The sequence below is a fragment of the Enoplosus armatus genome, chromosome 8 (assembly GCF_043641665.1).
Source record: "Enoplosus armatus isolate fEnoArm2 chromosome 8, fEnoArm2.hap1, whole genome shotgun sequence".
Lineage (NCBI taxonomy): Eukaryota > Metazoa > Chordata > Actinopteri > Centrarchiformes > Enoplosidae > Enoplosus > Enoplosus armatus.
The window spans coordinates 6,190,390-6,213,910 of record NC_092187.1 but is presented as its reverse complement, the minus strand read 5'-3'; the positions used below and the strand labels follow the sequence as shown (position 1 = coordinate 6,213,910).

General features: G+C 40.6%; 1 protein-coding gene across 2 annotated transcripts in view; it reads right to left on the bottom strand.

Annotated features, from left to right (window-relative positions):
- prkcz (protein kinase C, zeta) overlaps positions 1-23,521 on the bottom strand; it is a 96,031-nt gene that overhangs the window by 9,554 nt on the left and 62,956 nt on the right. Inside the window, exons 8-16 of one of the 2 annotated variants that reach the window (XM_070910384.1) lie at positions 22,140-22,195; positions 21,737-21,955; positions 17,070-17,167; positions 16,036-16,122; positions 13,875-14,010; positions 13,574-13,661; positions 13,232-13,351; positions 8,329-8,408; positions 5,694-5,783 (exon numbers count right to left, since the gene is read on the bottom strand). In XM_070910384.1, the coding sequence (XP_070766485.1) occupies positions 5,694-5,783; positions 8,329-8,408; positions 13,232-13,351; positions 13,574-13,661; positions 13,875-14,010; positions 16,036-16,122; positions 17,070-17,167; positions 21,737-21,955; positions 22,140-22,195 (974 nt within the window). The remainder of the gene's footprint in view (positions 1-5,693; positions 5,784-8,328; positions 8,409-13,231; positions 13,352-13,573; positions 13,662-13,874; positions 14,011-16,035; positions 16,123-17,069; positions 17,168-21,736; positions 21,956-22,139; positions 22,196-23,521) is intronic. The other variant, XM_070910385.1, reaches the window with a different exon arrangement.

Here is a 23,521-nt window from a genome sequence, read left to right as displayed (position 1 = left end):
TCTGTGTGGTGGTAATGAAGCGCATTGAAGGCCAGCAATGAGCCCGGCACCTTCACACACACACACACACACACACACACACACACACACACACACATATACACACGGGAAGTGCCCCTGAGGCCAGAGGGGCACATGAAAGAGGTAACAGAGCGCCAGGGCTATACAGGCGATCTATGGGTTCTCAGATCACAGCACCTGTCAGAATGTGTGTGTGTGTGTGTGTGTGTGTGTGTGCTCCTGTAAGTTCCAGTTGCAGCGATGCTTTCAGGACAGGACTGGACACTGTGACAATCAGCCTGATCTGAGGTAGCCGTTAATGTGACTGGGGAATAACTACAGTCAACAGATGTGAAGCCATGCGTCACACACTCACACACACTTACACAGTATCACTTAACCACACACTGTCTGTCCGTCCTCCTTCACAGCCGTGTAAAAGCACATCTCCATAAGAACGAGGACATTAACATCAATACAGGCCGAGTGCCTTCACTGAATTTTGGAAGTTAAATATCTTTCAAAACATCCGACCAAGACACACGTGAATGTTTTTGAAATGTTTAGTTTCAATGGACAAAGGGACATTTTTGAAAGAAAACATGGCTTGCTGGGTTTTTTTGTTTTTGGTTTGATTGCTGAGATGTGATGACACCACAGTCAGACAGAGCAAGACAACACTAGCAGTCAGACAGGTTGCAAACACGGCAAACAGTTCATCCAGAACACTGAAGTGTGTTAAGAACAAAACACTGACAATAAACCCACACTCACAACTTCAGCAGGCACTGTTGCGCAGAACAAAGACAGTGAGTTTTGTCCTCCATCTCTGACAGTGTAGTAGGTCTGTGAAGGTATCGCCTCATGGCCGTTATGATAACTGAAGTGGTTTCTGGCTGCCATGTTATCTCTCATTTAAAGACAGTGAAATACAATTTTTTTTTTCCTAGTTCTAATCCTGTGTTGCAGTGTTAATTGTTATATTGTTATATGCCAAATACATGTAAGTAACAATCATCTTTTAGTATTTTTATATCACAATCCCTCTCGTCTTTTCCTGTAAAACATTACAATACTCTTGATGACTCATCCTGAACTCAGGGGGGCGTGTACGTACATTTATCCAATCAAATATGATATGGCCTGACGAGCTAACCCCGCCCGTCACATAAAACCACACTTGACCGTTAGCTCGTAGCTCATAGTAGCTAGCAGAGCGATATCATGGTGTGTGTTTGGATATCAGCTGGCAAAAACGTTCTTTCCAAAGAACGTGGAAAGCTCCTGATAACAGTACTCTACTTGGTATCACACTGCTGTATTCTCTAAGCCACACTCATTCTTAAACCCCGGCAGCCACGTGTTGAGTGATATTCAGGGAAAGACAACACATTGCAAAATATAAAGACACTCTTAGCTGTCGTTTCACTGTGACTTCAAACGTTCAAGAGGTCAGGGAAACTGATACTGTGAAGTTGTCTGTCTGTACTTGTATTGCTGTTCCTGCCTTGCATTTGTGTTTTCTGTAAAATGTTTCCCTTTGGTCAATTCTGATTTGATATTTTGGGCTTGTGTGCACCACATGTGTCGGCTGTGGTTCAAATGACCGCTGGAAGCATTTAACAGACACATTTCCAATATACAAGACATTTTATGTGTTTGACAGCATATTGGAAACTTGTTTCCCAGCTCAGTGATGACTGATGAACAGATACTTTGTGGCTATACTTTACTCATGTATGCTGTCTCAGGTTCATTTTGTATCTGCATTTCATTAAGAGTGAACATAAGAAACAGGAGAAGTCAATAACAAATCAGGTGCACTGCAAAATAATTTAGGTAAATTGAGAAAAGAACCAGAGTGAGACGCTGCGACTACACATCTGGTGGACATTAGGCACACTGGCTGGAACATGATTCAGCCACGTCCAGTAAACTTTGGAGGTTAGTCTATGTACTGCCAGTCACATGACACTGTTGACCAATCACAGGCAACAGTGCCAGGGAGGTAAACCAGGCTGTGAGAAGCATTTGAGTTCTGTCGACCAGTCAGCAAGCACTGTGGCTATCAAAGCCAAACGCTGCATTTCCTCTTGATCAAAACTCACACTGCACTAAAATGATTAAATTCTTAATTTGGTTTGGAAGCATGCTGCCAACCTTTGGCTTTATGGTGTTAGTATGGCACCAAACAGTCCAAGTGAACTATGTATTGGTTCAAAGCTAAGACAGAGGTGCATCCACAGCATGCAGTACAGGGGATGGATATCTGGTTTCCTGCCTAAAAGTGATCTTGGTGTCAATGAAAAATAACTCACAATAATGAAATCCAGTTGTACACGCTTCCAAATGATACATTTCTTCTGAACGCTCGTCAACCTGACAGTTCTCTGGCAGTAAAGAACTGTGGATTTGGAGAGGGCATAAAGGAGGACGGCAGGTAAATGATATTCAAATGTGTCATCTCTTCAGAGAGAAAACTCAGCGCTCCCTCAGGAACTGTCTGATGAATATTAATATGTGGTAACAACAGTAGCGGCGTGCCAGGCCTGTCAGGTCTGGAGACAGGTTTCTCGTTTGAGGGCAGAGAGCGTCGCTTCTCCACCTCTCACAGCTTTGTCAACTTGTTTTCCCTCTGCGCTACATGGGAGCTTTGTCGCTGGGCTCAGGATTCCTCTCCACTTTGATATCTTTCCCCAGTTTGCCTTTGGTGTGTACTTCACAGGCACTGTGGCAGCACTCATTAACACACTCTGACAATTGTTTTCTTCCTCTTTTATGCCACTATACTACCTGCCACCCCGCCTAATTGTCCCATGAGGGACACGGCAACAATGAGGATAGAGAAATGGCCTTAATTCATCTTAAATTAGCATTTGTGCTAATGTCTGATAAAGTAGCATGTTAACGGTGCTTTTATAGAGTAATTGTAAACAGGAAACAAATGCAGTTTCCAATGTGTTTGTTCGTTTGGGAAAACTCCAGTCCAACGGCTCCATCTGGGATAATTTTTTATGGATTAAAATACATAAACTAGCATCACAGCTGTAAATTATGATATATTTCTATATTGATATTTTCCAATACAATGATAACAATTGGGGAACAGAGCTAAGTGAACTCATTTTCTCATCTGGATTTTGACTATATTGGTTTATGATAATTGGCTGGTATTAACTGGTTAAAAGATGGCCATCTGAGTTAATACAGTTATCCCTTCACATTTAATATCACAATTGCATGAATGATAAGCATATAGTTATGGAATTTTGGAAGCGTTTTCATTACATAATTTGGCCTCATGCAAGAGCGCTCTTATAATAAATATGTTTAACTTTTTTCTGAGGTTTGGATTCAGTCAGATTCAGCAAACTTTCTTAACTGCGCAAACTTGTTGTAAACGGCTTGTTTCAACTTGATAAATGCCACCTGTACATGAAGTACATGAATAGGTGCGTGTTTGTGACATTATCAACGCTCCCAAATTGGCAGCCTGTTCTGCTCCATTTGTAGGTAACCATAGAAATGTTACCAAAGAGTAAAAAGAAGACATTTCACATCACAGAGACTAAAGTCCTGCTGTTTGAAAGTTTAGCAGTGTCAGTAGGCGCGTTGGGGACTAGTATATTTCTACAGCTGTGACATTAAGCAGCTGTGCAGTCATAAAGATGCAACAGTTTGACATGAAGTTTAACACGTCATTAAAAAAAAAGCGATACAGGACTTTGATGGAAGACTTGTACAAGTTGTCATGCCAAAATATGGCAGAAAAAAAACCAACCGCTCAGTAAATTGGTGAGCCGTGATGCACATCGCACTGATAACTGATTTAAACTCCAGGCATCATGAGTCTTTGGTCAAACAAGTGTTTTCCCTCTGTGGATAAAGGCTCGGTTTGTACACGGCTCTACTTCATTGTGACCGCTCAGATCACAATGTCATGCACATTGTCTATTTCTCTACGTTGCTCAGCCCTACTGGTGAAAACCAACTATACGCAGATGTAAAGATCCTTAATATTGTATGGCTTCTATTCTTCTTTCATGTCGGTTTCAGATAATTTTGTGCGTCAGACCTACACGCCATCAATCTCGCAAATGCAACCTCAACGCACACGACCAGTGCTAATGTTTCAGTTGGTGCGTGGGGTGTGATTACGAATTCACTTTTAGTTGCCTTGTTGCTCCAGAGTGGGGGAAGGCGCTTCACTTCACAGCACAGCAGTAGTCTACACACAATGTCTATAACTGTATCATCCATATTTTAACACACACACACAAAGGGCTCCACCTCAGTCATGTGCCTGTTCAGATCATAAATAGGAGGGTGTGTTCTCTGTGTTGTTTAAGCTCTTCATATATACAGTAGACACATACTATCAAGTTTGACAAAGGCAAATCAGAATGTGTAATGACAGCTGTGACCTGTTCTCAGAGCTGATTGGCATTAAATGTGGGCGTGCAGTGTTTATTCTGTCTTTGTTGTTGTTACATTAGTTCTGAGTGAGCTGACAGGTTGTAGAGTCAAACCCCAGATCAGCTGTCAGCAGCTGTCTGCCAGGAAGACGCATGCACCCTCATCTCACCAATGATGAACTGTATGAGTGGAATGAGTGGAGTATCACCTTCCACCTCATAGTGTATCTGTTTGAAAAGTCTTTGATAATATTCTGGAAGTTGCAACCCCATTCTTTCCTCTGTATTTCTTTTTTTTTTTAAAGCCTGTAGAAATGCATCACTAAAAGACACATGAGATTCTCTCATTGCGCAGATGTGTCTGGGGTGGGAGCCGGAGATAGTCCAGGTCAGACCCCGATTCATTCTCCAGCTAGCAACTTCTGATTTCGCTCATCCTATCCTATCCCAGCATGCAAAGCGCACCTAGCTACAGGAGCCTGTAGGTCAGATCACATTCCCACCACAGACAAACCGCTCCAGAATTAATTTGTGACCGGACTAAGACCACTTCCTCTGAAGGGTCTTTGTCCAAGCCCGAGCATGTTTGCTGTGTTCAAATCTGCCCAAATGAATTGTACTTAGGGGGAAAACGAACCAGAGTCTTTAGTCTGATTCAATCAGACTAAACAACGCAATGTCTGAAAACACCCTCAGTTGAGCAAAAGGTCTATGATGTGATCAAATAAAACAAACAGCATAGTACTCGACAGTGAAATGCTTATGTCTTGTATAATGAAATATTACTCTCTGGGGAATGATTTGACCGGTTGCTGAAGTATTATTCAATTAAAGAAAATGTATAGAGATCAAATTATTTGCCAATATGGTCTTTATGAGTAATGTTTATGTTAAGTGAACTGCAGTGTTTATTTCATCAAAACTGGAAACATTTTAGTCTACTTTTGTTGTCTGTTGCAAGTATAGAGAGGCTTTGTTTACCTGTTTGTATCATTCAGAAGCTGGATTCACTTTCCATTCATTATTTTCATTCCAACAACGGGTTACGTTAGCTAGCATTACTGGCAGAGACACAACATCACTGAAATGCTGTCAAACGTAACACTTCACATTGATTTCTTTCCCGTTGCTTTTCAGGAATGGAGTGTGTATATGTTGAAAGATTGCATTCTATATTTTGGTGGAGGTGTACGCTGAAATGACTGCAATAAACAACGACTGAATGAATCATAGCATGATATTTTCTTACTTATTTCTTCTCACTCAGTCAGCTCTTACCTGGTCCCAGTCTATACTGCGGAAAAATGTGTGTGACTTGATATCTGTGAAACCCGTCTGGACCTGGCAACCCAGCCGCTCCTTAGGATCCTGTTGGGACCAAGACAGCAGGTCAGGAATGTAAGCAGGAGCAACTGTATTTCACAGTAATGTGAGATATTTTATTTATTCTTTATGATTTAGCATCTCGAAGTAGACAACGCAGGCTTACTGTCAGGTTGATTCTACTTTATCTGGATAGTAATAAAGTCCTGGGGGGGACCATGCCAAAAGATACTATTTCTCTTATTATATTTCAGATGTTATACAGCTCCTAAGAGAATGAAGCAATCCCCATCTGGACAATTAGAAATAATGTTGGCCCCATATTTTTCCATCATGCACGGCATGTGTATGTTTACATATAACCCCTCTCAAACTGCTTAACATGGACTGTGCTCTTTTCATCACAACAATTATTGTGACGACTTACAGAGTGCAAAGTGCATGTGAAAAGCTTAAAGGCTGTTAGCACACGAAACCTTGCTGCAAAAAACATGAAATGCAGAAACACACACTTTACAAATGCACACACAGAAAGATCTGTATGCTCTGTACCTGTGATCAATTTATTTCTTAAAGGGACACACCAGTGTTTTTACATACCATAGTTAATTTACTACAAATCACTTTTGCTGCTGACTCTTTACCAAAATGTGCATTTTCTGAAATCTTTTTTTTTTTACTGAGGCATAAAAATTGCAAAGACTTTAAACTTGCAACGTGAGTAAAAGGATAACTCCATATTTTTCTTTTTGTCAACAAATCCCATGTAAATACCAAAACCAACAATGTTTTAGTCCATCTCTCAATACCTTCTGACTTCCCTAATCTGTCTGTGGCACTCCAAGCCTACTGGTTCCTACTGAAGACATAAATATTAACTAAAAACACCTCACAAGGAGGAGGTGTTTTTTGGGACTATTTTCAGCTGCGGATTAATCCACATTTGGTGCTGTAATGAGTATTTGGGGTAGCAGGAGGGTGTCTGTGGGATTGAGTCAAAATAAACTACAGTGTGTGTGTTCATGGTAATGAAGGAACATGTCACCCAGTTCAACAGTGTGGCTCATTGATGTGTTTTTGGCATAGAGGAATCATGCTTTTGGTTCAGTTCATAGTTGGTTTTGATCTTTTCATGGGATTTGTTGACTATGAGAAAATATATAGAATATCGCCAGACTGATAATTTAATCCATTTCACACAATATCTTGTGTAGAGATAAACCTGCCTGGTAATACAGTTGGGGATTTTATTTGAACAGCTTGAGCAATAATTGCAGGTTTGATTAAAAATGAACACAGACACGATTCTTCTGAAGCCTCTGCAAGTGTTTGTACTGTAGTGCTGTGAATGTAAAGCAGTTGGTGCCTGAGAGGTGGATAAAAAAACCTTAAAGATATAAAACAATCTAAAACAATGTGGTATTGTTTGGATAGTTGGTAAGCAACAATGTAAAATATACATAATCTGCAGAAGTCACTTGGACACATATTCTCCACCTTTTCTGAGAATAGGTTATGAAACCTTTTTAAAGGAATAATTCAACATATTGTTAAATATGCTTACTCTCACTCTGGGAGTGACATGAATATTAATCTTGTGTTTTAAGTACAGAGCTGGAGTCAGTACGTGGTTAGTTTGGCTTAGCATAAAGAGTGGAAACAGGAGAAACTTACCAAAACATCTACATCTCACTAATCACACACCTCACTTATTATATTTCCTATTTTAACACACAGAAATGTAAAAATATATAAATATTTTTTTAGTGAACAACAGCTGGGTGCAGTGACTTCCTGGAGTCACATTAAGGATTTAATGCATTTTACAGTCTTTATGCTCTATGCTTTGCTGAGCTAGGTTAATTGCCTCCTGACTCTGGCTTTGAACACAGAAATGTGGTTGAAGAAAGTGATAATTGATGGAAAAGAAGCAAATAAGCGTATTTCCCAAAATGTTGAACTATTCCTTTTAATCTCAAGGTTCTTCTTATCTCAGCAATTAGAGTTTGGATATTGTCAGTCTGAGTATGGCACACTTATGTGGTCTGATTTTAAGCGGGGTTCATGTAAATGTGGTAAAACATTTCAAACCTATTTAATCTTGGTTATTAATTACAAATATATCATACAAATAGCAATTTCTTGTTGTTGTTTCTTGCCCCAATCTACATATCAAGTGACCCAAAGTGGGGTCCTGATCCCTACGTTGAGAACTCTGCGTACCATATACTATATTGCTGAAACATGCAAAAACACTGGTATGGATTCAGTTACAGTATATTCTATTACGAGTTCTACTATCTTACTGTGAAAATGAAGGGATCATTGAAGTTTTACTTTATTGTAACACAGGAACCAACACACACACACTCAGGCAGGTCCCTGGCTGCCCATAACACAGCCCAAGTTCTTGGCCATGATCCCACACACAGTGATTTGACTGAGCAGCAGTGTACACGGCACGGAGAGAGAGAGAGAGAGAGAGAGAGAGAGAGAGAGAGAGAGAGAGAGAGAGAGAGAGAGAGAGAGAGAGAGAGAGAGAGAGAGAGAGAGAGAGAGAGAGGGCTGATTGGGAGTGGACTGCTCTCACCTTGTTTAGAAAGCCCTTGAGCACGCTGGCAGCTTTCACTGACAGAGACCTTGGGATGCGAATGGGCTTCTCAAGAATAACTGTTGGCAAAAAGAGGAGAAGGACAGCAACAAAAATAAAGAGAGAGAGGGAGAGAGAAGAAAAGGACAATCGTGAGTAGGGAGGAGGATGATTCACAGTCCAACCTGCCTGTGGGTGACCATGTCTGCTGCGTGGGAGTCAAAGGAAGGGAGGAGATACAGAGGACACTATTCTGTTCTTTCTCTCACTTTTGATGGTCTACACACAGCCTTGAGACTCCCACAGCTCAACAATGTCATACTAACGAGAACAAAAACACTCCGAAAAGTAGTTTTCCCCTCAAAACCTAAATCCAAGGATGTAGCACTGCTTCACAGATTACTGCTTCATGCTGAGGAGATTCTTCCAATCACAGCTCATGGTAATGTGACCAGTGTGTGCTCCTATACGTACGTGGTTACTGCCCATCAAAATCTAATTTTTCAGAATAAGATCAGCGGCTACAAAACAGTCTAAACAGATGTCTTATAGATGAGATGACGTATGCTCTCTTTAAACACTAAATCATCTCTTGGATGATGATAAGCTGCTAAATTGACTCTCTTGGATTTGGAAAAATGGATTTGCCAGTTCAGCTGATAAAGACAACCTTATGCTTCATACTCAGTAAAAGCGAAGTAATTACACAAATGTTAAGAATTGATCATTGAAACTGCTTTACAAACTGCATGGAAGAGGACAGGATGGAGACCAGGTGTCATCTCTGGAAAAGGTGCCCTCTCGCTGTCGGGCTGCCATAAATCAGAGAAGAGCTGATCAAAATGTTCATTATCTCCATTTAATACCGTGCGCTCACAACAATAAGCTTCTTGCGGCAGTGAGGCATTTGATTTTTGCCCCGGGTTTCGCCTCTCAGGCTCCAGGCTCAGGCTTGTTCCTTCGTCTCAGTAGTTTCTTGTTACCATATTTGTTCTATATGTTACTTGTTTTATATGTTACATGTCCTTGTGCTACTCTTACGCTTTAGTGAGCCAAAGACAATTTTCTACTCTGGTGGACAATTAAGTTATATTATGTTGTATTCTGTTCTACAGGCTGCCCTGTCTTCTTGGTGGTGGTTGTTTAGGCTTCATGGAAACCTGAATGAAGATCTGCAGACACTACTATGGCTGAAAACAGAAAAAGTACCCTAATTCTGTGTTCCGTATTTTCAAAAAGTTGCTGATTCATTTATCACATCCAGAATGCTACAACGCTAGAATCCAATTCAGATAAGGCAGTAAAGGACAGTGATGTTTGTGGTTGATGCAATTAAAATGTGATTTATTAAGTATCAGGTATCCATCAAGGAAATTAAACATGATTTTAAGTAGGGTCATTTTTGTTTGTTTGTTATACAACAATTATCATGGAAAGCACAATATTCAACTTCATCATAATGTGTAATTTGCTAGATTGATATATATGTATATAAATGCAAGAAACACCTAATTTTTATTTATTATCATTTTCTTATTTCCTTTGTGTCCTCCCACTTCTGGAATCAAACCTAAACCCTGCTTGGGCCCTTTATGATGTTAGTTTTAAAAACATATCCTCTCACAGGGTTAGGGTTAGGGTTAGGTATATATCTGGGAAATTACAACCAAAACAGAGCATGGTCACGTAACACAACTTCCTCTCTGGTGCTCTTCATCATTACAGTTGAATAAATATTGGATATTGGTACAAAATGGTGAGATGATGCTGTTATTATCAGCCAATTTTAGCTCATGTCAGATATAAAGATATATTGTTGTTTTGGTCATTTGCGTTGCATGCATTATCTTTCAGCTATTGAAGTTGTGCGTGTTTTAACGTGAATACCACCTTGTGGCTGGTTCCACCACTGAATCAAATGTTTGCCAGCTGTCTGTCTGTCTGTCTGTCTGTCTAAAGCTCTGGGGTTGGCATGTGGAGGACTGATACCCAAAGCAGAGCCTGGCACAGGGTCCAGCTAGATGGCATATGGCTGGGTGGCTCCTATAATGAAAGGGTTGGTTTCCATTGGCAGGAATTCATCCAAGAACCTGCTGCTCTACCGGTAAGATCGCCAGGAGGATGGTACTGGTGGCAGATGCTCGCCGTGGTGCCACGCTATGCTCCTGACAGTCACAGCAGAGACATAATGCGTCACACGAGGCTACTGTAGTATGGAGGAATTTCTGTTATGGAAGACTGTGTGGGTGGCTGTGTGACAGAGGGAGGGAGGCCGAGGTAAGGGGGTGTGCTATGTAAGGGTACCATATGGCTCGAGGAAACACAAATGCAAATATGACAGATATTATAGAGGTTCCTCTATGTTGAGGGTGCGATCACACCCAGTGTCTGTTTTCTTTGGTCCAAACCACTCTGACAAAGTTTCTTCTTTACAATTTTGTATTTGTGTTGAGTTGGCTGGCACTGTGTCATTACTTACAAGTACCTTCCTTATTGGCCGGAGTTCTGGTACTTTAACTGGTCATTCCACTAAGTTTCAGATTTGAGTTTGGTGACTGTAATTTGTGAATTAACATAATGTTGAAACCATTGCATGAATGCCTCGAGGGCACAGCACGACAGTCCATTACAAAGCATCACGTCAATGGAACCTTCTTCTCTGCAGGTGAGGTTGAAATTATGGTTTTCCGAAGATACACGTAAATGCCTCTGCAGGTCTACGCAGAGAAGGGTGTTATGGGTAACTGTAGGATGCAGAGGCGCGCTGATGATCGGATGCACACACCTCCTAATTCTCAAAGATGCTTTGTGTGGACCTAAGCGTCAAGAAAGCTTCAAAGTTCTGCCTCCGTCTCCTTATACCATTAAAATCATATTTATAAAACAATGTTCCAGCAACAGAAAACAGGCTCACAAAATGGTATGTTTTGGGGGATATATTCAAACTCTAACAGCTACTTAGCAGTTTGACTGATGGAAGGCAGATGCCTGTGTTTTCAGGTGGTTATTTGGCACCGTCTCAGTTCAAATGAAAATGCCATCAGCTGCCAAATGAAGCAAACTACAACCTACATCTCATCTGTATTAGAGGCCACGATGTATCGCTGGATTTTCCGCAGTTCATGAGGGGTGGAGGACGCTGCATCACAGCATGTCCATGCAGCAGTACATCACCACATGAATTCTCAAATATGAACCCACTTCTTGCTCACACTCATACTGTAACAGCATAATGTCAGCTGTTGGACAGTAGGATCTATGTAGATAACAGCCAACTGTAACTCTTGTTATCCCTGAAGACATTTACAAAACTGCTGTTTTTCAGCCTGACCACCATGAGATCAGCCTCAACCCATAATGGACCATGTAATCTGTCAAATGAATCTGAAACACACAAATCACTAAATGGATTTCCAAGGTGGACAAAATGTGGAAATTAATGAACACACAGGAAGAACATGTTCATCTAACAAAAGAAATGTGTGTTCTCCAACTGTTATTTCCCTTGGCCTTATCAGGCTTTCCAACTACTATATATCACTAATGCATATATGACAATAAGTTTACTCAAATGCCAAGAGATGTCACAGACTCAAAGAAAACGAGTGGATTGAGAGACTACAGCAAACTAAAACTAATTAACATTTGAGAGAAATAAAATTAGCCCTGTTTGTGAGATTCCCCCATTTTAATGAAGCATACCAGAACCATCTAAGCCTGGATTTACACAGACATAAATCCTTTACAGCCCAGAGCTGATTGTTATTCCATTACATGGAATCTGTTTTCCCCACTCTCAGAATATCAGCATCACAAAGGGTTAAATTAACATGTTTTTGTTTAAATGGCACCAAACAGCCTGCCATGTGCTCTCAATATTCATATTTGATTTCCCACTATTCCTCTATACTCCCAATCCCTTAAACCATACACGATGTAGTTAGAAGCTGGGTACATTCCTGTTGATGAAACTGGGACAGATATAGGACACTATGGATGGAGGACACTGTCAGCATGATTTTTCTCAATAAAAAGCACCTTTTTAAGTGTAAATTCCCTTTAGTAAAATATTTATTTAGTTACTAACTATCCTGAGAACTGCAGTCACTGAAAACAACATTTACAATTTTACAGTGAAATTTTTATTTTTAATTTCTAATTCAGAAAGAATATTTCATTTTATTTTTTTAGTCATGTGGTCTGTTGGCGCACCACTGTGGTTCAGAGTGAAATACCTCAACAAATATTGGATGGATTGCTATGAGTTTATGCGAGCCACTCCCCAGAGAATTGTGCTGACTCATGATCTTCTAGCAACACCAGCAGGTCAATGTTTAGTTAAATGTCTCAACGACTGTTGGATGGGCTGCCATGAAATATGGTTTCGACATTTATGAAGTGTATGACCAAACACTTGCAAAACTAATAACATTAGTTATTAGCCGCTAGCATCGCTGGTCCATCAGCCAGTTTGTCTGTCCAACACTGGTTCAGAGCGAGGTTGCCATGAGATTTGGTATGGATATTTATGGTCCCCAGAAGATGATTACAAATGATTTGGTCACTAATAGAGTATTAGTCAAATCATATTTGAGATAGGAAGGTAACTGAAATTTCACTGGGCAGATGCCAACAAAATTTAAAAAACACATACATGCTACCCCTCTCAATATGGGCACTTCTTTCAGACCCGGCCATTATTTGAGTTTATGATTTCTGGCATTATTGCTTTTAGAAGACAGAACAATGCCCCATGACTTTGAAAAAATAAAATAACAATTAGTACAGACAGCAACTCCTTGGTAAGCCATAGGTGCTGATATTCACTAAAAAGTAAAAATGTTCGAGCAAAGGGTTTCAAAATGACTCCTCTTGCAGTGTGTAGCTTACGTGTATATCTCACCTTGAAAGAGGTACTCCTCTGTGTTCATGTCAGGATTGTCAGTGATAATGTCAAACGGGGACCTCCCAGCCATCATCTCAAACATCAGCACTCCCAGAGCCCACCAGTCCACACTGAAGCCTGGGAGGGCACACAACGATAAGACAGGACAGTCATTCAGATACATGTGTGGCATGAAAAGTCTCTGACTTTCCAAATTCCTCAGTATAAATCACAAACTGAGGCTGGTTTGGTCACAAGTTGAAATGTAAAGATGTATCATCAGTAGCTTAAAAAAATGCGGTTGTTGGGATCAGCATTTGGACATGACCTGATCCAAGCCAGGCTGTCTCCTGTGCTCACCGTAGTCCTCTCCTCTGAGGATCTCAGGTGCAATGTAGTTGGGTGTTCCACAGAAGGTACTAGTGGTATCACCTGGTCTGATTCCCTCCTGAACAAAGAAGACGTGCAAAAGAGAGAAGAGGTTGCAGAGATAAAAGAGGCAGTGTGGAAGATATCATATGTGCGAGAACATGAATGGTGGATGAAAAAAAAAGACAGAGGCCCTGTTAGTACTTCTAGTCAATACAGATCTAATACATTATTGATAACTCTACTCCAGCAGTCCACAGTCTACTGAAAAAAAAATCAATGTGTCTCTTACCTTGCACATGCCGTAGTCTGTGAGCTTGATGTGTCCCTCGTGGTCCAAGAGAACGTTGTCCAGCTTCAGGTCGCGGTAGATGATGCCCTTTTCATGCAGGAAGTTCAGAGCGATACAGATTTCAGCAGCATAAAATCTGTGGAAGGAAAAGAGAGAAATGCGGAGAATGATGCGTCTGACCTGTCCTCTAGTGCCGCCATCAGGCTGAAGATTTGACAAATATCCTGCAAGCATTGCAGCTCTATCCATAACAGTCTGTTATTTATGTAACAGAGACCTATGTATGTCTGAATGCCATGTCTGAAAAGGGCTTGAGGACATTTCCATTCGTACACCCAGAGGATGAACCCTTTCTGAACAATCTACAAGCTTTCTCTGGTGCCACCCTTGGGACAAAATGTCAGGATATCTTGTGATCTAATAGACAGATCAACAAGTAATCTGCTTTATGCTACTACCACGCTTACAACAAACTTTACATTGTTAGCCTCACTACTGGCAGAACGGCAAAAAGCACTGTACTGGATGTAATGAACAATGCAGCCTTTAGGGGAACTTATGTGGCTTAAGGTTTTTTTAATGATGGGAAATGCTCAGTACACGGCCTCTGTACTTCTAAGTCATTACTCAAAGCCTGGACCCTGTATTTAGTTTGATAAGAAGTAACCAAATACAGGAACACAAAAACATATAATAGGTATGCAGCACATTTGGTTTCTAAGTGATCACTGAGTTTTGAGGTATAAAGGACTTTCATAAGTAGATTTATGTTACTAAGATTATTCTTATGATGACGAGCATCATATTTGCAGAAAACATTACCCTTACAACCCTGCAGTTTTGGCCATGATTTGATGCACTTGGTGTGTGTCTTTGGTGAGTCAGTAGCATGGTTCCTCTGCATGTGTAGGTAGTCTGTATTCTGTCTCTAGGAGATAAGCCTTCATTAACACTGACGAGTCTCTCTCTGTCTGCCTGCTGTAAATCCACGATTGTCAAACACTGAGGGAAAGACTGTAGTGGACAGATGTTTGACAGAGAAATCACAAATCCCACATAGCTCCCCCACGTTTTCACTGTGACAGCCTCCATTGTACACCCTTGTTTCATTGCTGGCATCAGACTGATAGAAGCTGCGTCCTATCAGCAGCACCATCCATCGCCCACCGGCCCGCCTCCCCCACGGCGCGGGGGAATGCGGCAGGGCTCTCTCTAAGAGCGCTGCTCATGAATATGTACAATCATTATGAGTGATTAACATGCTGCTTTGCATATGTACAGCCACTGTCTCCAGAATACAGATTGCAGGGGCCGATAGGGGCCCAACGGTGCCTCTCTAAATTACCCAGCCTTTGATCCAGCATTTATCAGAGCCGCAGTTGGAGTGCCCCGCAAGTAGACAGGCACAATGAATTATGGGTGCTCATTATATTTCTCAGAGGTGGAAAAAAAAAAGTGTTAAATCTGGTTTTGGCAGCGTTGCCACGTCCATGAAGAGCCGCTAAAGCATCCCATTAAGCATACGTTTGTAAGGAGTACTTAGAAGAAGTATGCTGTTGAGGTGCAAAGAAGGTGCATATAAAAGCATCTTCAACCAAGCACACACACTCCAGCGGTCCTACACCACAAAACACAAGATGCTTTTATGATAGTTTTTGTTCTAACCAAGAGACAAAAACTACACACACTGTGTACTTCACATAATACCACCATGTGAAACACAAAGGAACCCATCTGGAGGAGGTTTAATCAGTCCAACCCAAAATAGTTGCCAATTCCTGTGTAGCTAGCTGAGTGTGCCATGTCAAAATCCAATCATGAATTCACCCATTTCTCTGTCCTCCTCTGATCATGCAGCCTATTCCTGGACTCACTGCGTTGAGTACCTCAACTTGGTCCTGATATTTTTCTACTACAGTATATGGCCTGTGTATTTGAGAGAGGCCGAAGGAAAAGCCACTTCACACGTTTAAACATGCTAGCTGTACATGTAGCATCTCATACGAGTTATGATCCTGACAAAAGTTTAATTGTCCATGTGGAAGTAACACACTTAAAGACTATAAACTGTATCTAGATTTAGATGCTTAAATTCTGGACTGGGACTTCAATTTGTTTTACTCATGTACGTAGACAGATGTTGTAACATCTGGATGTTTACCTTGCATGTTCTTCAGGGAGCTTCCTTTGTCGTTGCATATGAAACATCAAATCCCCACCGTTCACATATTCGATCACCAGAAATAACCTGGAAATCAGAGCATGATGAGAAAAAAAGAAAAGTAAATCACTGATATTGTTTAACAGAGGCAATTAAAGAGACCAAAACTATCACTGTCACTGGTCGTGGTCAGGTTCGTGGTTTAGTGTTTACATTGTTTTGCTAAGTCCACTGCGTGTTTATTGTTCATTGCATGGTATGGCTTGTTTATGTGCTTTAATAACCACACTCACGACACACCACTAAGGTGCAAGATGGTCAAAAACATCGAATATGGAGAAAGGAAGGCTCTGCACACTTCCAGTGCAAGTATTTAACAATGAAGCCAAGCTTTTGGTCATCAGGGCAAATGTTTGACACAAAGGATTCTTAAAACTTATAATGACATTAAAGAGAGCACACCTGTGCTTTTTCATGCAAGAGAAAACACAGTGTAAATCAATGCAGAAAGCAACCAGGAGATCAAAATAATCCAAATAAATATAAGAAGGAATATAACTGAAATAAACATTAGGGAAACTATGTAGAAGCGCAGAACCTGTGTTCTTCAAACACATCAATATAAGACATTTATAGCATAATGATCTTAAAAGTAGATTAAACGACACATACAAAACGCCAGTACACTCAAGAATATAAGAATAAAACATTTGCCACTTAAATACTTGCATTAGATGAGGCCGAGGTATGCAGAGCTTTGTTTTAGGACCACAATGGAGTTTCATGAGATAAAGGCAAACTATATCAGGCTTCTGCTACACAGACAATACATTCAATTTTTATTGGGATTTGTTGATAATCATAAAATGATAAAAATACACCAGCCTTATCCTTTAATGAAGAGCAGACCATCATGAGAAAGTAATATTTCATTTTACTGGAAAGTGCTGTCAGGTACTGAGAGCTGCAACTGAAATGTATTGGCTGTAAATACAGTGTGAGCTCTCTCCGTGTCAGCCTTATCATGCTCTTACCGACTTTCTGTCTGGAAACAGGAGTGGAGGCCTACTAAGAATGGATTGGTGGATGCCTGCTCAAACACATGCTTCTCTGTCTGCACCCAGTCGATATCCTGGAGAGATGAGGGGAGACAGACGGAGGCAGAGATGGCATGAAGGAAAGATAATGTATTTACAATCAATTGGTCTGATCAATAGACTTTGTCTGTGGTTAAACAGACGGACGGAGATACCGCCATGTTTCAGATAAAAGATGCAGTCGGTCTTGAGAACAATCCTCCCACTCAGGATCTGAGACTGTTTTGTTCCTTGGGCCGTCCCAGTTTAGAGGGTGGACCTTGGATGGCATGCCAAGAGATAACTGGGCAGCATGAACGCCAAGTCAAGTCTTGCAAACCATCCACCAGTTAGTCATTGACACGAATGACGGCTCAACATGACCTTTTGAAAATGACATCCAGATAGCGTAATAAAAAAAAAAAAAGCTCTGTGTTGAAAGTGTGGAATGTAGAAGGACAACGTTGAAGAAAATGTCCCTGAAAGCCAAATCCACATTTGTCAAGGCATCTGACTATGCAAATATGTGGACAAACACACTGGGACAGTCAAAGAGATTAGTTACCTAATCCAATATCAGAGGCGACATTTTAATCTGTGAGGCACTCATAATAAATGCTTTTTGGGTTGTCTAACAAAGTCTGTCTGCACATCACTCATAATGGCCACTATATAACACAAACATTTCACAGTTTAACTTGAACTCTTAGGTTACCGACACAGCTCAGCACAGTGTGGTCACACCTTAGAAACTGTCACGTTAGGTTATGTTGCTTTCTTGATTTTGCGGGTGTGGTTGGAATTGCAATGTTTGAGTTGATATAAAAAACAAGCATAGCATCACTAAAAACCAAGGGCAGAACTCAAGACAGTGTGTGTGTGTGTGTGATGATGGCTTTAAACAAGTTAAAAATAAAGAAGTAAAAATCCTGCAAACAGTTACTTATGTAAACGTACTTGATTATCATCATAAAAATGTATTCAAGTAAAAGTTATTATGATACAGAGCAGCCCCTCTCACTAAACCACTATATATTATATCATTACTAATACGTTAACATCACAAAGTGCTTCACAATAAAAGACCAAAGACATCAAATACAGACACAATATAAGAGTAATAAATAAATGTAGATGAAAACAAGTAAAACTTAACAAAACTAAACAGGTGGGTCTTCAGCTGCACTGATTGGAGTGGAGGGAGCTCCAATCTCTAAGAACCACAGCATTTTAAGGTGGAGCCATTTGTAACTGTTTTAAATACTGCTTGCTAGTTTAATGTACTGTGAAACACGCATTGTATTTTATATGCCCATTATAGGACTTTAAAATATGAATTTGCAAAGTAACTAATCACTACAGCTGTCAAATAAATGTAGTGACGAAGAAGTATAAATGTAAATACTCAAGCAAAGTGGAGTCGGGCAGCTCTTGATCAAATGTACTGTTACCTTCGACCACTGTCAGTCAGTAAAGCGAAAAAACCCTTCTGACATTCAGACAGACAATTCTCTGGAAAAGCCGGAGTGTATCATTGTTATCAGTCAGCTGTGGTTTTAATTGTTCACACTTCAGTTATAGAGAGCCGCGAGTGTTCCGCCTGGGGCGAGGATGTTTAATGCTGATTTAAAGTGTCGTTAAGTTGATGATAGTTAATGTTTTATGTGAGCTACAATACAACGTGTCAAAAAATTTGAGTTCCCCATGCTGTGCTCCCAACACCATATGGTTAATTTATAACATCACAATAAAGAGACCCCATATTGTTCACATGATACCAAATTCCTTCTGGTCAACTCATTATTAGGTGAGGAATTCATAATTATGCAGAATACGCCTCACAATACATCTAGTAGTGGTCAATTCAGCTCTTTCAGTAGTTGGTCTGTCTGAGCAGAGCTCTTACAAGCTTCCTTTGATGTCAGGCATTAGACTACTAAATAGATGAATTATTAAGCTAATGTGCATGAATAAAGCCATGAATAAATGCAAAAGGGGAGGGCCAATCAAAACATTAGGAGGATTTGATGATTTCCTCTTCATTAGGGTAAAATTGCATCTTGGTTATGGAGTCAATTTTGTTTTGTTCCTCTGCTGTCACTGAAAATTTGGATATAAACACTGGATGTAAGTGTTTATGTGTGGAAAAGTAAAAAAAAAAAATCCTGGATTATGTTGATGTTGGATTATGCAGTAGCTCAGCGATCCTCGGCCCGCTTACATGAGCCCAGAGGTTTGTGTGTGTTTTTTAAGGAGTTATATGTTGAGCAATATCGCCATCTAGTGGACACAAACACAGCAAAGTCAACAGGATGCCTATTTAGCCCTCTGTAATAATCTCTCTCATGTAACGTTGATTCTTTTGTTTTTAAGTCCTTAAACCACATTACTGTTATATCACTATATGTGGAAAAAAGTGTTTTGTTGTAATTTGGTTGAACTGACCCTTTAAGTGAGTATTGCAATTGTCCTTTTTTGTGTACACTTGTGAATAAAATGTGTCTCAGCCCATGGAAATAAGGAAACACCGTGCTCTGCCAGCTACATTCACGTTCATAATAAATAATAAATGTGAATGATATGTATATCCGCATGTTTCCTTGCTTTAGAAGCATTATGCAGACTTTTCCTTTTTGAAAAGAATTTCACGTCATGTTCATCTGGCGATTCATCACTGCAAAAAAAAAAAAAGATGTTATACCCAGATTTCGTCTTCTCCTGTGAGTCACCCACTCACTTATTCCTGCTTCCTCCTAAGCCCCTTTTCCAATTCATAAGCTCTCTGCCACTTTTGTGTTGTTTCCACCCCCACTTCGTCTTCGCCCCCCTTTGTCCAATTCCTTTTTTCCTCATTCCTTTCAGAAGCTCCAACCCGTCTCTGACTCAGTCTCCTTCACTCCCTTTTACTCAATCCTGCTTTCCATCTCCCCGTACATCTCTCACTGATCTATCTCCACCCTCTCTTTCCAACTTCTATCCTTCACATTATCCTTCCTATCCCTCCTTTGCTCACTGATGACTGCTCTTAGACCTGTTATGTAGTCCAGCGGTTCTCAATCCCTGCCCCCGGGGACGCAGAGCCCGGCTGCTTTTCATTCTGACCAGCTAATGAGGGACAGATTCACACTCGGAGTGCGAGGTCAAAGCAATTAAATAGACAGTGGAATCCAAAACCAGTAGTCCTTTAAGTGTAGGAACATGTCGAGAAAACGTCACACAAAAAGTAAAATCTATCTCCTCATCCATGAAACACGTTCTGGACTAGTGAAGAAGCCTTACAGACCATCACCTTCTGTGTCTTCCATGAGTTCCACCCTCACGTTGGCTGGTCTCATAGCATCACGTCATTTGATGTCCGCAGCACAAACCGGCAGACATAAAAAGGAGTCAAGCCGCTCCAGGGAGTGAAATGTGATTAAATTGCTGCTTTTCTGGAGCAGTGACGCACGTTGACGCTGGGAAATAGGACAGTGGTATTTCCTGATGTCGCCAACATGTGGGTTAACGTAGACATCAATAGGTGGAGGTGTTGGACGTGCGTGATATGCCACCAGTGTGCGATCACATTTTTTGTTCAAGATTTATTTTATAGAGTTGAAAACGGGTTTCTGTTTCTTGTCTTTCTTGTTCATTCTAGTTGGGGAAATGTAATACTTTACCCTAGTGCACAGGCTAAAGGATGGTTACCAACATTTCAGGTGCTCTTACTTTCAGTCTTACCTCCACATAAAGGGCTTTAGATCAACTGTAAACAAACTTTTGGTTCAATTACAACCTGTCTGATTGTCTGACTGCTCGAGTTTCTTGACTTGTTGGACTGTCAGCAATTACTTTGGTGAGTACAATGTTATCATAACTGATAGAAATTATGGCAAAACAAAAAGTTTACAAAAATAAGGCCCGAGTTGTAATAAACCAGAATTATGCCATGTAGCAAATGTATAAATACCGTAAGTTTAGAGCATTCACATCTGGAGAGACAGTTAGAATGAGCTTCCACCATCTTTCAAATACTACTTGTGAGCTTGGATTTGTACTTTGTACAGATCAGACATCACTAGCATACAAAACTGAATTCTGCCCTCAAACATGCATAAGAAGCACTTTGTCAACCACTAGCTAAAGTATTCATTCAGTGTACACTTGCACTACTGAGTCTTGTTAATCTGATTTCGAGGGTTATGTGAAGAGGCTTGAGATGTTGGGTAGGTACAGGAGAATTGAATATTCAACATGTTCAATAACAAAAAGAGCCTGTTGCATGAATTTGTTGATGAGGTGAATGGAGTGAAGTGGCTTCCACTTTTCCACTTTATCTTTTTGTAATTTTACGGGTGACTTGTGATCTCATACAGAGATCATTTGCATTAAGTGTCTCTATTGACTGTCTTACCAAATGAAGGCTACCTGTTTTTTCCTCATTTAAATGAAAAAAGAAATCTGAGACAACAGCAGAGAAGAAGGCTAATTCATGCACCTTCGTTCACACGGGTGTCTACGCTGTTGGTGTAGCGACAAGTGGATCCATGACCACACTCTCAGTCAGTCTGACTCAGCATCAAACAGCTCTAAGCACCCGTCCCTGTCTCACATCCTTGACATCCCAGGTGTGCTTAGTGTCTCACCTCATCATCGTGGACCAGCTCCTTCTTCACCACCTTCATGGCGTACACCTGCTCGTTCTTCTTTAGCCGAACCAGCAGGACCTTTGCGTAACTCCCACGCCCGATCACTCGGATCAGGTCAAAGTCACCCAGCCCGAGAGCCAGGCCCTGGGACAGCTTAATGCCATCGATGCCATCCACCACTGCTTTGATGTCCTGGAGGGGGTAGAGGTCATGTTCAAGTTTTAGGTAAAAGAATGATCAAGTAACAGGGCTTTCAAAAATGTTCCCAAATATGTAACATGTGTATTATATACAAAAGAGACACTATTTCAGCTTTTGACTGCAGTCAAAAGAAAGGATCATTACTTTATCATTACATTCATCTATTAACTGAATGACACTGACTCAGAGCCCTTCTCACCTCTGTATCTGCATCTTCTGTTTTATCCACTGTACAGTTGTGCGGTAAAAAAGGTACTGCAAAAAAAACAGACACAGAGAGTCTGAATTATGACCGTTTGGAAACAGTTACTATTAAATTATAGACTTAACATGTTGTTCATTTTTTTGGCCAGTAGAGGGAGGCAGAGAACACACAATCAAGTCCAGCTGTCCACAGGAAATACCAAACTAGGTCAATCCACAGGGGGTCCCACAGCATCTCATATCAGGGACCCCCAAACAGACCCACACATCAGTTCACTGTCTCCTTTTAATAGGATTTAAGACTCTGTTCTATGGGATCCCATCAGAGAGCAGTAATGTGGTTAGATAACAGTTACATAGTTACATAAGTAATGACAGTGAATGTGAGGTGAAGCCACCCAGGTCTAAAGTGAATCTTCTGAACAAAGTAGCCGTTCTATTATTAATTTGTCAGGGGAGTCCAGGAATTACATCCAGAGCCCCCGAGGGTTCCTTGATCCCACTCTGGTAGCCATGCACTGGTGTATATACTGTACTACACAAGTAACATCCAGTACAAATAGTGTCTTCACTGGACGACAAAGGAAAAATGTACTGTCTATTGCTAATTTGTACTCATGGGAGCTGTGTTTAGTCATGTATGTTTGACTGTGTTTTTTATGCTGTTGCTGTCATGTGAGGAGCAGGTTGAAGACATGGCAGAAAGCAAATGTAAAAGCCCACCGATATAGACGGCTCTAGTAGTATTAGGCCAGTCTTTACTTTGTTGTTAGATTAGTCTAATGCAAGACAGTTTCACAAAAGTAAAGACTGATTAACTGACCCGACAGGATATTTTACTGAGAGAATTCAGCAAAAACCTTCTGCTGGGATGAGCAGAGCCGAGAAGTTTGACGTGGTTGCTCTTTATAATCTTTCTAAGACACCGTTTTTGCACTTAGTATACAAGAAATCAACATCCTTAACTGTATTATGCTAACAGGGAAAACAGGAACAGGAAATACTTGGTCAACAATGAAATTTTAGAATGTCACTGATAATTAAACTTTAAGAGACATCAAAATGCAATAGTGTTTTTTGCTTACTGAGGCATTCCTAGAGCTTTTTTTTTTAGAGTACTGTGCATTGCATTGTGGGAGAATAGTGTTAATCAACAGCACCCTGAAAAATCAAGCTTTAGTCTGCATACTGACTTGGTTTTGAGTATTTTTCCAGTGTGAACACACTACAGACTATAAAACCTGCTTAGAATTAGTATGTAGTATGGATTTGGGACACAGCTATAGTAAAGGCAACAGTTATGTTTATGCTGTGCAAAGTCGGAAGTAATCAAGAAAGATAATGTGATGTTGGCAATGGACTCAGCTCAGATCGGCC